Genomic DNA, 16,200 nt, shown 5'->3' on the forward strand with positions numbered 1-16,200 from the left:
TTTTCGTTTTTTCAAACACTGAAAAAAATTTCCTCTCTGCATACATTTTCTCTCATAAATAAAATTGTCGATCGACTGAGTCTGTGTGTGCTCTTGTTGCTGTTCTTGCGTTCGCTGAAGTTATTGAAGTTTGAGGTACCGCTACTTCTTTAACAGGTTAATCCGTTTTATCTTGGGAGAAATTAATCTGCAACCTCGGGTACAGTGAGGGGATTAAATTTCTTAAGGAAACACAGTGGTTTCTGTGGACTCGGATTAAAACTCATTCTGTCTATTTCATCTTTTTTCTGTTTCTGTATTTTTGACTAACCTGAATACAGGAGATAACAGTTTTGAGATTATTTATCCACCATTTATGCCTTAGTAACGAAATAAGTTATCTTATATACATGGTGAAATAACTTATCCGGGAATATAATTAATCTCAAGATAACTTATTCTCAACAAAACGTCCTCTTAATGTCATAATCACCCTTAATGACCATTCGACTTTATGTTTTACAATATTACTGTCTCACTATTATGATATTTAATCTATTCATCACTAATTTCCACACTGATATTTAGTCCATACAATGGTGCTTCTTTCTTTGAATAGATATAGAAAAGGATGAGATGGAAAAATATTAGTAGTGAAATTGGTATAGTGAAAGAATGAGTTGATATTAAAAAAAAGTGATTTCAAGTCTTCGAATTTCTTATTATATATAAAAAAGAAAATTATACGGACTAAAAGTGTTGTTTCGGTGAAGCTTTAGAATCTTTCATTGTAATTTAGAATGGTTTGAACTATACGATGTTGTTGAAAGGGACAAGAGTTATATTGTTAAATTGGAATCATTGTAAACATAAATCTCCTTAAAAAAAAAGTGATACTCTACAAATAACCTAAATATTTATTTTAAGGAAAAAGGACAAATATATTTCCGAACTATCTTAAATGGTATGCAGATACCCTCTGTCATATTTTTGGGACATCGATGCCCCTGTCGTCCAAAAACTAGAGCATATATACCCTTTATACTAATTGACATACACGTGTCATAATCTTATCCACCGATCCGACATCGAATCGATGGATAAGATTGTGCCACATGTCTCTATTTAGTACTCCGTTAGAGTGAAGGGCATATATGCTTTGGTTTTTTGACGGTAGAAGTACCAATGTTCTATAAGTATGAGGGATGATATTTATATATCATTTATCGAGGATATATTTGTCCTTTTTCCCTTTATTTTATTATTCAACGGTAATTTATGATATATTTACCAAAAATATGAGATAAGCACAAACACCAAATAAGAAAAAGAGAAAACAGCTGGTTTGCAGATGTAGGCACCCTTTTTAGTTTTATACAAGTTATATAACCCCTACCAACTTTACACAAGGCACCTTCCAAGAACCACCCCCTTCACCACAGTCCAAAAAGCCTCTAATTCTACCTAAAATGGCTAAAAAATAAAGGCATTCCCTTATGTTCATGCATTTCTGCCTCACATAAATCTCTATATATACACCCTTTACATCACTTAACCCCACTTAACTCACTAAACTAAACATCATTATTCATCTTCAATCTCCATTTTCAAATACAATAATCTATTCGTGATTATTTTCCTGAAATGGATTTTTTTAACAGATGTTCAACTTCATCTTCTTCTTCCGAATCATCTTCATCAGAATCTTCGCTTTCGGGTAAAAATCCGAATAAATCTGAAAGAATAAAGGGGCCATGGAGCGCTGAAGAAGATAAGATTTTAACGAAACTTGTTGAGCGTTACGGAGCTCGGAATTGGTCTTTGATTAGTAAATACATAAAAGGTAGGTCCGGCAAATCCTGCCGGCTCCGGTGGTGTAATCAGTTAAGTCCTAATGTTGAACACCGGCCATTTTCTCCGGCGGAGGATGAAGCTATTTTAGCTGCTCATGCTAAATATGGGAACCGATGGGCCACCATTGCCCGATTACTTCCGGGTCGGACTGATAATGCGGTTAAAAATCACTGGAATTCGACATTAAAGAGGCGTTATCAGCAATTAATTCAGCAGCAAAATCAGAACCCGATTGTGTTTTCTGATGTGAAAATTAATGGGTCAGGATCCGGATCCGGATCTGGATTCGGGTCGTGTATGGAGTATTTAAATGTTGATGAGAGTCCAAAAGGGAATAATAATAATAATTACGCTGTTACGAATAATTGTAGCGGTGAATTTGATGATCCGATGACGACTTTGTCACTTGCGCCGCCGGGAATGGGCGGAGATGAGTTGCCGGAGAAGAAAACGGAGAGTTTTCCGGAGGGATTTTGGGATGTGATGAGAGGTGTTATTGCTAGAGAAGTGAGAGAATATGTTGCTTCTACGGGGTTTCCTAATTAAAAAACAAAAAGAAAAAAAATGTTTATTATATTAATTTGTCAATTTTAAAGTTGGGCTTTTTAAGCTTTGATAATCACTTTTGATTGTTGATAAGTATGCTTATAAATTGATTAATTACATGTTAAATATGTTTTGGAAGCTTAGTCTTGAATTCCATCCTTCTTAATTGTTTTTAAGAACTATTTTATTTGCTTGCCTAATATGTTTGTCTTTATAAGGGGTACCAAACGACCAAATTCCCAATAATATGTGTTTGGATGTGTAAGAGAGAATAATTTCTATTCAATTTATTAAAAAAATTTGGGACCTAACTAATTTATTATTGAATAGCAACATTCAGTAAAAATAAACAATTCGATACACTAAATTTTTCTGATGAATCACAAAAGAATCAATACATAGCCTTAGTCTGTACTTATGTAACAAAATTGTTTCTATTACTTGAATTTGTAATCTTCGAGACATATGACATGTACTTTACTAATTACGTTGAATCGTCCTTTGAAATGCTTGCCAGCATTAGTCCAAAATAAATTAGGGGAAATGATGAGGCATTTGGTTGTTGAATTTCTTGTCGTTCATTTTGTATTTCTAAAATACTTAGAACAAAACTTTGAAGAACTTGGTAAGAATAACAAAGTTTAAAGAGTATTTTCAAATTAGAAATTAAAACTAGTAGAGAAAATAGAATCAGAAACAGATTAGAAACAATATAAGAATATTTTTTCTCAAAGAAAGAAAATCGAGCCCACTGAATACACAGTGTCCTCGTAAGGAAATTATTCCCCTCAAGTACCTGAGGTTATTGGAATATATCCTCTCAGGATAGAACGATCTTACTCACCGGTGTATCGGTACCTAAAATCACGGTGTCAGCGAACCACTCAACGACAGTAAAATACACTTAGAATACTAGATTTATTAGTAGTAGAAGAAGTCCAGAAAAATTCGTTCTTCTAAAATAAGAGGAAATCTCTCAATTTATAGAAAACAAAGGGTAGTATGAAAAAGTTCTTATTGTGCCTTACCGGAAAAGTCACAAACCTTTGGAAAAGTCACAATCTTTCGGAAAGATCACAATCTTTCATAAAAGTCACAACTTTTCATAAAAGTCACAACTCTTCATAAAAGTCGCAACTCTTCATTTTTCATTCACACCTTTTAAAACCCAATATTTCTATCATATAACATATGAATTAAGTCATCAATAATTGTCTTAAATAGTAATTTGTTTTATCTGCATCATGTTGTATTATTGTTAGTGACATATTTAAGATTTGGACAATGTGAGTTTCTAAGTTCAAATTAAGTGTTTAAAATTGAACAGGCAAATTTATATCCACCACTTATTATCCAATTACTAATTGGGTGATTATACAAGTTATAAATCTCTAAAATTCAATAAAGTCAAACTTCTAAGCTTCCATTTTTGGTAGAACATCCCCTCTTATATCGAATGTACATCTAGTTGTCAATAATCTTTATTTCATTAGTTGTTAAGTTACATCGAATTTTAATTCTAAAAAATAAGTTGGGGCCTCTGACTAACTCCACAAAGTAGTAGGAAATGATAGAAGGTTAACTATCATTGTCTTTCACAAGACGTGTTGCTGTTTCACTTTGAGTTTCTTCCTTTGTAGGTAAAACTGATGATACACTACAACGATAAAAAAAAAAATCTTATTTGTTGCAATACAATTTAAAATAAAAGGAATTCAATGGATTTCTCCTACCTATATGGTCAACTATATTTCTCGCAAGGCTTTAAATTAATAAAAAATTATTTGTACATGACATTTACATCAAATCATATAAATTACTATAGTTATAATAAAACCCATTCAATATAATTACACGAGGAAAAGTTGGACAAAGAAAAAGATAGGAATATACAAAATATTTTCATGTTTTGTCTTTTTAGTTTGGAAACAAAGTGTGTTAGAGGGAATGTTCCTACTAGTTGCTACTTTACATATTTTGGTTAAAGGCAAAAAACATGATCCATATTTTGAACGTGCTAGAGTCTGTTGTTCATGTGAACGCGTTTTTTTTTTGGTAGCTTTACAACAGCAAATAACTAACCCATAGATAAAGTAGCAAAAGAATAAAATTGTCTGTCTTTTTCTCTAGAAAAATAATGAAAATCACGCATTCAAAGATATAATTATAAATTCATTACTTTTAAAATCATAAATAAATAAATAAATAAATATTTTGAATGATATCTTGTATAGCCACGTCCAAGAAGTATCTAATACTAATACTCCTATAACTAATTCCACATACAATTAATTTCTGTTACAGTTCTAATTTTTTTGAAATTCAAATTCTCCTATGTAAGGTTATTTCTTTGATAATTTGAAAGGCAAATCACATTTTTTCAAATATTTCTTTGATTTACCTCTACCACTCTTTAGACTCATCATAGTTAACCTCTAAGTGATGTGAGTATTTGTGCATCTCCTCTTTAAATGTCTAAATCATCTCAGTCTCGTTTCCCTCATCTTGTTCACCATAAATGTCTCTTCTATTTTTTCTAGAATATCTTCGTTCCTAATACTATCACTACTCGTTTCTTACAATTATCACTACTCGTTTCTTACACACAGAAGCGAAACCAAAATTTTAATCTTATGAGTTCTGAATTTTATAATGACGATTAAATAAATGGATTCTAAACGTATATTTGTACCTTTTTAGGAAACTTCTTAATATAAATTTATTATTTGAACAAAAATTACTAGGTTCGACTGAATCCGTATCCGATCTTTTACCTCCACCTCTGCTCACACATTCATTCCAACATTCTCATTTATGCTGCTTTCTTCCAATACCTTGCCCATTCAAATATCATCTAAAATGGACGTATTTTGTTGTACGTGATTTACGTCCTAAAAATTCGTAAGAGATTAGAATTTATAGCAACAAAATTAACCAGCGGATTTTGTTCATAATAATAACTGTTATTTATAGGGAAATCAGCAGGAATTAGGGTTTACATTATACCTTTCAACTTTCTTCCCTACCGATCAACAAATCCATGGCGAAACGAAAAGAAGAGAAAATTGATTATTGCCCACAAGTCACAAGTCGAATTATTCTAAAAGAGATTCAAAAAGAGCTTAAAAAAAACAAAAATTCGAATACTAACATACTGCTCTCTCCATTATCTTTCCACGCCGTACTGAACATGACGGCCGTCGGAGCAAGGGGCGATACATTGGATCAGATGCTTCGATTTCTCGGTGTTGGTGACATTAACGATTTGAATTCCAAGTTTTTAAATATGACTACTGTTATTGAGAGTAATAGTAATGGTGGCCCTGATTTGAGTTTTCTAAATGGAATGTGGGTCGCTCATACGCATGAAATCAGAGATTCTTTCAAACATTTAGCCACTACTCTCTATAAAATTGAGCCTAAAATTGTTGATTTTAAACTCAAGGTACACGCTCTGTTTAATTTCGTTGTTGTTACTATTCTTTTTTCTTAATATTGTAATATTGTATGCTTTATTAGTTCACATATTCTTCATTGTTGTATTTACTTTCTCATATCTATCTTTGATGCACTTGAGTCATAGAGGTAGAAATAAGTTTGGTGTACATTTTACTCTTACTGGATGGAACTTACTTATGAAATTATACTGAATATATTGTTGTGGTCGTTATGGGATATAAACTAAATTCAAGTACTCAATATCCACTTTGCTTAAAAGATTTGAAGAATTGTGAAATATTTATTTTTATTGGTGTTTAGTTGAAAAATAGTTCTTGAAACAAGTTAACCAAATTTTAAAAGTACTAATAACAAATGTCACTTTTGTTTTTCCTGGTTCTCGTTGGTGACTCTGGATACCAAGGCGAATTCAGGATTTGAATCTATAAATTTCATTGAATCACCAATGATGTATTCGTTATTCTTGGAACTCGATCATGTCTCCGTAGACCTTGTGAAATCTATTGCTTCTTTAGTCTCACATTATTTAAACAAATTAATAGTGAGAGCCAGTTGAATCATCCTTCTTTAATTGGAACTAGTAGTCCGTTTTCAGTGGAAGACAGAGCCTAAACTACCACCTTTTTATGATTGTGCACCTCGGGTGTTCCTCATGTACTTGTGTTCTTCCGCCACTATTATCTGGTGTCTTTGCCTACCAAAGTTTATTCAATGGAGAAGATTGGTGTACTTTTAACACATGGTATTACCTTACTGCAAGTTATTTCTAGTACAATGCAGAACTCCATAAATAATTGAGTTTTGTATTATTCTGCAGCAAGCGGTGGTAAAAGATGTTAATACCTGGGCAGAGTCTGCATCGAAAGGACTTATAAAAGATATTCTAAAGCCCAACAACATCAGAGATACAACAAAGGTCCTTTTAGCGAATGCCCTCTACTTTAAAGGTACGTGGAATTTTGATGAAGAACGCACCATAGACAAAGACTTTTACCTACTCAATGGTGACAAGATTTCAGTTCCCTTCATGACTGGCTGCGACAAATTCACCTATGGATCATTTGAAGGCTATCAAGTTGCTAAAATTCCATATGAAATTGGAAAAAATGGCGATAACAAAGAGTTCTCGATGTCTATCTTCCTTCCAAATGAAAAAAATGGATTGCCTAGCTTATTGGAAAAAGTGAATTCTGATCCAAAATTCTTTACCCAAAAATTCAACCTTTGGTCTGCATCACTTGATGCATTCTACATCCCAAAGTTCAAATTCACATACACTGCGATGAAACAAGTTGTCAGAACAATGAGGGAAATGGGATTGACTCTGCCTTTCAGTAATGAATGCAGGGAGATCACAGAGATCGTGAAACCGGATGGGCCATTCTTTGTCAATGGCATAATACAAAAAGCATTTATCGAAGTAAACGAGAAGGGTACTGAGGCAGCAGCTGTTACTGTGTTGTCCGATGATGACATGGGATGTTCGATGTATGAAGCCCCTAGGCCAAGATTTGTAGCAGATCACCCTTTCTTGTTCATGGTTAGGGAAGAGGTTTCAAGATTGGTGCTTTTCACTGGTGCTGTACTAAATCCATCAAATGATCATTCAGATGCTATTTCATCAAGTGATTCTGATGATAATTAAGGAAAATAAACAGACATGGGAGGACTTGTTTTCGTATTTTTTTCAAAAAATTAGCTTATTGTTTAAAAACTTTGATGGTTTATGTTTTCCTAATTATTAGTCTTTCAGAGGTCCAACTTGAAATTTGAAGCATGTTTAACTTCTTCTGTTGTTTCAATGAATCATAAGTGTGTTGGAGGGAATGTTCCTACTAGTTGCCACTTTACATATTTTGGTTAAAGGCAAAAACATGATTCATATTTTGACCTTACCTCTACCTACCTGTTAGTGATGTGAGTATTTGTGCATCTACTCTTGAAATATCTAAATCATCTCAGTCTCGCATTCCCTCGTCTTGTTCACCATAAATGTCACTTCTACCTTGTTCTGAATAGCTTCATTCCTAATACTATCACTACTATTTTTCACACACCCATTTTCAACATGTCTATTCCGGCTACTTTCATCTTTCAAACGTGCAAGTATTTTAATCGACCAATACTTTATCCCACACAACATAGCTAGTCTAACAACCATCTTGTAAACCTTACCTTTAAATCTTAGTTCATCATATTTTTGTCACACAAAACACCAAATGCGAGCTCCATTTAATATACCCGCTCAAATATGATATGAAACTTCATCATCGATCTCCCATTAACTTGAATAATCGACTTAAGGTATTTTGAAACTTGTTTTCTTTAAAATAAATTATTTGGCGAATCTTGACCAAACCAACTGTTTTTATAGCGATAAAATATGTGTAGTTTTTCTTTTAATTATCAATCTCAAAAAATCTTTCTATTTTTTGTTCAAATATCATCTATAAAAAAAAGCATAAAATTGTCTCCCTTATCTTTGGAATAAGACTCAAATTCATCCTTGAATTTTCACATGGTGCAATAATAGTCCCTTATGTTTGCAATATTGATGCACTTTTATTCCTCTCCAAATTTTTTGCCTATTTGTTAACATTGATTTTGTCCAAAATTTTATGTATGGATTGTTCCATCGTTTTTTATACATTTAGAATAAATAATAGATCCATGTGAAAGAAGGTGAGAAGAGAACATCTTATTATGTTCAATAGAAATATTATTGCAACTAAACTAAGAACCTATCTTTGCTTGTCGGACTATATCAATTTATTATTGACATGACATTGCAAGAAAAGAAATTTTTGTACTATTACACGTGAAATCGAGGTCTCAATTTTAATAATAATATAAAAGAGATAAGTTTGTTGGCGGTTTCATCACTTTTGGTCCGCCGTCAAACTTGTCTTTTTTTAATTAAAATCAAGAGGCTCAGCACATCGATTTCACGTACAAAAAATTCTTTTCTTGCATTGTTTAACTATAATAATATTTTTACTGAACGAAACAAGGTGTTCTTTGCCCTCGCTTCCATAAATGCTTTGCTTTTCGATTTTAGGTTTTGATTTGGTTCTCTTTATGTAGTTGATGTTCTCTCCTCCCCCGATTTAGGAATTCATAGTTCCTCCTTTTTGCGGTTTAGCGCGTCTGTATGTGTTCCTATTGATTATTAAGATTTGTTTTGGTACTGCATGTCATGTGAACCCAGTTTCTGATTTTGGGTCGAACATAATTTTGGCTTGTTCAACAACTTCTCTCTATAAAATAGATTTTTCGTTATTCAACGATTCCTTTCTTTTTTGGTAAAAAATTGATCTTAGAGGTGGGAGGAGAGCTACGGTATTGCCGAGTTTATTAAATATTTCAGAAAAAGTATTTTCCAAAAAAATTAATCAACCAAACAGAAGGAAATTGAAAAGCATATATTATAAAATGTTTACCTTCGTACCAACCACGCATATTTTAGAAAATGTTTACCTTCATACCAACCACATCCTACTAAGTCTATACCCTAAGAGGTCTAAACTGAAAAAGCTTTAAAGTAGACAGAGGCATAACTACATTAACACATCAATTTTCACAACTTCATCAACTACTTAACAAAATCTATGCTATGCTGCTTGGACTTTTCAAAAATGTCAAGGGGTGGGAATCCGACACAAGTGCGGCATCGAAAGTGAAGAGTCGGCGCAACTTAGAACAAAACACATCCATTCGAGAGAGGGAGGGAGATATATTGGAGATTAACATGTTTTATACATGAGAAAGATTACCAAGGAAAGGGCAGTTGCTTCTAGGATATTACTATAATAACAAGGCATATCTTTCGTTTCGGGTGTGGTCCAATTTCAGTTCCCATCACAAGGATTTACCTTAAAATCTTAAATCTTTTTTCCCCAATTGAGCAGCTATTTTTGTAAGAGCTTCCGCTGCCAATCAAAGTAAATGGGCATCAACTTTTCCATAATTTTTTAAGCTCATTTAAAACTAGGAAAAATTATAGAAATCCACCTTTTAGTTTACTTATTACCATTATTCCCTATAAGTTTTATAAATCTTCAAAATCCCTCATTTTCGCGCATCAGTTTAATGTATCAGCGCTTATATTATTGTATCTCGCGCATCAGATTAATGTATCAACGCTTATATTATTATATCTCACACGTCAGATTAATGTATCATAGCTATATAAGTGTTGATACATGCGCGAGATACAATAATATAAGACGATGATACATTAATCTGATGTGCGCGATACAATAATATAAGCGCTGATACACTAATCTGATGCGCGAAAATGATGGATTTCTATAATTATAAACTTTTAAGGGATAAATTGTAATTTTACCTTAAAAGTATGTGATTTCTGTAATTTGCCCTTAAAACTAAGACTTATAAGCCCGGCCCATATAAGCCCTTGGCCCTTGAGGCTTGATCAGGCTTGGCCTAGGTCGGCTCATGGGCCAAAACTTTTTATTCAAGAGTAATTTACAATAATCTCACTAGTATATAATTTAATAATTTAAATATACGCTATGTTGTAATATTATGAATCTTCGTACCCAGATACATGTATCTCGAAATATATGAACTCAAAATTAGGTTAATTGTTCTAGATACACTCTATCAAAGTAGATTCGCATGTATCTAGGATATATATACAAATCTCGCGCCCTCGCCTCCCTCCCATCTTGCTTGTCACTCTCTTATCTCACTCGCATAACTGGTATGCGAGATACATGTTAATTACACTAAATTTTTTCTAGTGTTATTGAAATAACACCATTGTTTGCCATTTTTTATTTGAATCTTCTCATTTTTTTGATGTTATAAAGTTACAAGTTTAAAAAGAAAAAAAAATAAGGGCTAGCCCGCCCCAGCCCTCGTCCCTTCTAGGGTTGGGTTGGATTGAACATTTTCAAGCCCTACCAAATGAAGGGTCATCCCGCCCTAGCCCTTCAAATTCCTTGGCCCACGAGGCTTGAGCCAGCCCTTTTTGACAGCTCTTCTTAAAAGTATGTGCCGGTGTAAAAAATACAAGTTAAAGTCCATAAATTAACCAGCGATTTTTTATCATAATAACTAGTAGCGATTTTTTATCTATTTATAGGGAAATCAGCAGGAACTAGGGTTTACATTATAACTTTCAACTTTCTTCCTACCGATCAACAAATCCATCCATGGCGAAACGAAAAGAAGAGAAAATTGATTATTGCCCACAAGTTACAAGTCGAATTATTCAAAAAGAGATTCAAAAAACCAAAAATTCGAATACTAACATACTACTCTCTCCATTATCTTTCCACGCTGCACTGAACATGACGGCCGTCGGAGCAAGGGGAGATACATTGGATCAGATGCTTCGATTTCTCGGTGTTGGTGACATTGACGATTTAAATTCCAAGTTCTTAAATATGGCTAATGTTATTGAGAGCAATAGTAATGGTGGCCCTGATTTGAGTTTTCTAAATGGAATGTGGGTAGCATATACTCATGAAATCAGAGACTCTTTCAAGCATTTAGCCATTACTCTCTATAAAATTGAGCCTAAAATTGTTGATTTTCAACTCAGGGTAAGTGCTCTGTTTAATTTCGTTGTTGTTACTGTTCCGTTTTTCTGAATGCTCTGTATTGCTTGCCTTATTAGTTATCGTATTTTCTTTATTGTTTTATTTCCTCTCATACCATATTACTATTGGAGAGTCTTGATAAAATATAAGGTCTACGGATACTTTACTCTTTTTTAGAACCCACTAACACCATGGTTGTCACCCATTGTATTATATTTTATTATTAGTTTAACTTTAATGTTTGTTTTGATTGTTACTTAAATTTTATTGTCTCATATCTTAATATTTACTTTTCATTTTATCTTGATTTATTATTTAAGAGTTCTATTTTATCTTTTTACCTTACCTTTCTATAGTAGCTCTACCCATATTTTAGTATCATTTAAATTATGGATTAATTAACATTATTCAACGACAAAGAACAATACAGTCTATTGAAATATTATATTCATTAAAACAATATATTTTTATAATACAATACAACAAAATACACTTTGATACGATATATTAATTATGAAATAATACATAACAACCATCCAAACAAAGTCTAATGGAATTAGAGGGTATGTTGTTGATGTCATTATATTTGTTTATCTTTTGAGATATTTCTTTACAGAAAAAAGATGACAGGAAGTAGCTTATTAATTTTATTTTATTTTAACTTGCTGTTAGCCTCTTATAATGTCAAACATTTCTGAGATTTGAAGAAATGTGATGAATATTAGTTCTCGACACAAGTGAACCAAATTTTTGAAGCACTGAATTAGAAATGTCACCTTTGTTATTCCTTGTTTTCATTGGTGACTCTAGAGACAGAGGCGTATTCAAGATTTTAACTTATTTCTGCTGGAATTTGAGCAACCTACCTCCACATGGTTTTCAGACCAATTTCACGGATCAATATGCCATGGTTTCCCCTTGTCTGCAAGTTATTAAATTCCATAAATAAATTGACTTCAATATTAACCTATGGTTCGATTTGTGCATGGTTAATAACACGAATAAATTCATTATTGTGCAGGAAGAGGTGGCAGAAGATGTTAACATCTGGGCAGAGACTGCATCAAGAGGCCTTATCAAAGATATTCTAAAGCCAAAGTACATCACTGATGATACAAAGGTCCTTTTAGCGAACGCCCTCTATTTTAAAGGTACGTGGGATTTTGATGAAGAACGCACCATGGACAGAGACTTTTACCTACTCAATGGTGACAATATTTCAGTTCCCTTCATGACTGGCTGCGACAATTTCACCTATGGATCATTTGAAGGCTATCAAGTTGCTAAAATTCCATATGAAATTGGAAAAAATGGCGATAACAAAGACTTCTCTATGTTTATCTTCCTTCCAAATGAAAAGAATGGATTGCCTAGCTTATTGGAAAAAGTGAATTCTGATCCAAAATTCTTTACCCAAAAATTCAACCTTTGTTCTGTATCACTTGATGCATTCTACATCCCAAAGTTTAAATTCACATACACTGCGATGAAACAAGTTATAAGAACAATGAGGGAAATGGGATTGACTCTTCCTTTTGATGACAAGTGCATGGAGCTCACAGAGATTGTGAAACCTGAGGGGCCATTCTTTGTCAACAGGATAATACAAAAAGCATTTATCGAAGTAAACGAGAAGGGTACTGAGGCAGTAGTTGTTACTGTGGTGTCCGATGATGACATGGGATGTTCGATGTATGAAGCCCCTAGGCCAAGATTTGTAGCAGATCACCCTTTCTTGTTCATGGTTAGGGAAGAGGTTTCAAGATTGGTACTTTTCACTGGAGCTGTACTAAATCCATCAAATTGTAATTCAGATGCTAATTCATCAAGTGATTCAGATGATCTTTAAGGACGAAAAAGAGGAATGAGAGGACCTGTTTTCGTATTTTTTTCAAAATTTTTGCTATTTGTTTAAGAACTTTGATAGTTTATGTTTTCCTTATTAGTCTTTCAGAGGTTCTACTTAGAATTTGAAGCATGTTTAGCTTGTAACATTGAATTGTTTTGTTTGAGGTAAGTATAACAAAATTCTTTGACTTGCTAGTTGCTCTTGATATATGTATATTTAAAAATGCTTGTAACTTCTACGTGAAGGTTCAACGTCTAATATATATATATATAAATTAATCCTTTGGTATCGTCCTATCGATGCTTTCAACACCTGGCGATTGTCAAGCAAACCTTAGTCGTAACAACCTAGGCTAATTCCATTTCGAAAAAAACATAAAACAAAAGAGATGCTCAATATTTAAGTAAGAAAATCTCCAATCCTAATTACATGTTTTAAAGCGTGCAGACCTAGATCCGAAGTGGATATCATCATTAGTGAATTGGGCTGTTACAATCGTCCAATGGAAGTATAAAAATGTATTTGTAAAAATACAAAAAATTCAAAATAAAAAATGCATAATAGTTGGTTTAACTTTATATTATATGGAAATTCCATTTTTGGTCTTGTAACTAATATTGGGCCTGTTACTTTTTTTTCTTCTTCTGGGCCTATAGCTCGAAAAGGGCTGTAGGTGAAGCCCTAATAGTGTATTACCCATTGATCGGAAAAAGCTGAAATCTGGGAGTTGTACAGCAAATCGATCAACTGAGAGAGCAAAGATGAATTCAATGGTGGCTTTGGGGAAGAAATTCACGAGAAATATTCAAGATAACAAACGTAGATTGTTGTCTGCTAAGTATGAATTGAGGCGAAAGTTGTATAAAGCTTTTGTTCAAGATCCTCAACTTCCTCCTGAAATGCGAGAAGCTCATCAGTACAAGCTTGCCAAGTTGCCCAGAAATAGTTCCTTTACGCGAATCAGAAATCGGTGCATTTTTACTGGTCGACCTCGTGCAGTTTATGAAAAGTTTCGAATGTCTCGTATTGTTTTTCGTGGTTTGGCTGCTCGTGGTGCTTTGCAGGGTGTAAAGAAAGCTTCTTGGTAGACAATACAATACCCAGGTAAATTTTGGTGATTGGGTTGTAATTTTTTTTTTCGCTTTGATTGTGCCTGTGTTTTGCTGGAATAATTTAGTGCAAAAAACTTGTTTGAATTTGAATTCTGCATCTGGGTTCTGTGTGGTCGAGCCAGTGTTATCGCTGACTTTGAGCAAAAGGTGTTTGTTGAAATGTTTCACTGAGAATTAATCTTCTTGTTGAAATCCTGTTTTAGTAGGATGACATATTTTATTTCTTCATAGGGCAAGGGTAGTGAATCAGAACTATTGTAGCAACTTTTTTAGTATTTACTTCATCTACATGAAATTATATGTTCAGAATGAAATGAAATAGATACAAAAATGGAAATGCATACAATGAAGAGGACACAGATTAAGCCTTTTGCTGTACTACCAATGGAGCTTGCCTAGTGGCAATTAGTGTTCACAGAAAAAGATTAAGCCTTTTGCTGTTACTTCTACATATTTATCACCATGAGAACATGGATTTATATTGCTATGCACCTTCACTGAATGTTAATGGAAGAAAACCTTAGCATCCTAATCTCATCTACTGAAGTGGGGCTGGGTTTCCAAGATTTAGAATACAGAACATTTAGAGCCTTAGGGATGATTTTATTTATTGACGTCAAATGAGATTGCAATTATCTAGGGGTTTCATATATTTGTGATGAGGTCGAGTTTGAATTTTAAAAGAAGTTTGAAACTGCATGGTTGTTTGAATTATTCACATCAACAAAATACTGAGTTGTTGCGCTAAATTGCTAGCGCAATATGGCTTTTCGGCCTCCTGCTAGTCCCTTCATTCCCTGTCTTACACAGGCTTAAAAGAGTACCTATGGTGGATTAGTTATTTATTTTTAAAAAGGAAGCTTATTTGCCGTAGGGATCAGACACTGCTACCTCTACCTTTGAGGTAGGAGTAAGATCTGCGTACACTCCCTCCCAGACCCCACTTTGTGGAAGTGGAGCCTACATTGGGTATGTTTTTGTTGTCATTGATTAGACACTAATCATACAATTAATAAAATTAAGGTTAGGTGGGAGATGTCATGTGTTGCTACCAAGAGTCATAAATAAGTTCCTGGCTCACCCCTATCTCTAAAGGGACTTACTAACGAGCGGAGTGCCTATGACCGTGGTAACTGCAAGCCTCCTTGGCTTTCTCTATTGTCTTCTTTTACTTTGCCCTCCTCTTGCAATTGACACTTTCAGCTCTGCTACATGTTCTTGTTCTTGTTTGTTGCAATACCTTTAAAATATGATGTTCCTTCTTCTGAGGCGTACTTTATTTGAACATTGTTTTCCTTAACAAGATCGATCATTTTATATTATGACATGATGATGTTCGTGTTGTTACCACAGGTTTTCTTCTTTTCAAGAATTAGGAACCTACCAGATCGCTGCTAGTGGATCTCATATACTAGAGCCAAGTAGATTACTGTGAGGCAAAGTTTTCTATTTCAGGAGTTGTCTCGGCTTTTTTCAAATAAATTGTCATATTACAATCTCTAGCTCATCCCACATCCGGGGTTTTGGCCATGCCAGTATATTTTTCTTCATTTTTGCCTCAAGATTTCTGCATGTTCTTAATCTGCTTGATAGAACCTTATTTAAAACTTCTCACTGTCTTGCAACTTTTGATTATATGAGAAGACCTGAATGATTAGTCTGTACTCAATGTCTAGCTATGAACTGCTTATCAGGGATTTGCATGCATCTGTCCAGATAGTTCACGTGACATTCGAATCTTTGCCAGAGAAAAGCTTGGTATTTAAGTTACAGGTTCAAATACCGCTAATATTTAAGTGGATAAGGATAGAGAGACATGTAATCCATCGAG

General features: G+C 33.7%; 3 protein-coding genes across 4 annotated transcripts; all 3 read left to right on the forward strand.

Moving 5' to 3' along the window:
* Positions 1–1,559: 1,559 nt before the first annotated feature.
* Positions 1,560–2,522, forward strand: LOC102582421 (transcription factor MYB44-like). Its single transcript, NM_001318562.1, is given in 1 exon segment — positions 1,560–2,522. A coding segment is annotated over 1 exon segment (756 nt). The 5' UTR covers positions 1,560–1,623; the 3' UTR covers positions 2,380–2,522.
* Positions 2,523–5,318: 2,796 nt separating this feature from the next.
* On the forward strand, positions 5,319–13,447 carry LOC102596019 (serpin-Z2B-like). Of its 2 annotated transcripts, none has more exons than XM_006354897.2 (2): positions 5,319–5,824; positions 12,430–13,447. In XM_006354897.2, exons 1-2 carry the CDS (start codon positions 5,420–5,422, stop codon positions 13,255–13,257), a joined length of 1,233 nt encoding a protein of 410 aa, XP_006354959.2. In that variant the 5' UTR covers positions 5,319–5,419; the 3' UTR covers positions 13,258–13,447. The 2 variants fall into 2 exon arrangements, with proteins under 2 accessions (XP_006354959.2, XP_015167570.1); XM_015312084.1 differs by lacking the exon at positions 5,319–5,824 and adding an exon at positions 10,950–11,411.
* A 484-nt stretch (positions 13,448–13,931) lies between these two features.
* On the forward strand, positions 13,932–16,034 carry LOC102582768 (ribosomal protein S14, mitochondrial). The gene is made up of 2 exons (XM_006354860.2): positions 13,932–14,361; positions 15,723–16,034. The coding sequence occupies exon 1, from the start codon at positions 14,019–14,021 to the stop codon at positions 14,343–14,345; it is 327 nt and encodes a 108-aa protein (XP_006354922.1). The 5' UTR covers positions 13,932–14,018; the 3' UTR covers positions 14,346–14,361; positions 15,723–16,034.
* The last annotated feature ends 166 nt before the right edge of the window (positions 16,035–16,200 follow it).

Source organism: Solanum tuberosum, unplaced genomic scaffold, assembly GCF_000226075.1.
Source record: "Solanum tuberosum cultivar DM 1-3 516 R44 unplaced genomic scaffold, SolTub_3.0 scf00184, whole genome shotgun sequence".
Lineage (NCBI taxonomy): Eukaryota > Viridiplantae > Streptophyta > Magnoliopsida > Solanales > Solanaceae > Solanum > Solanum tuberosum.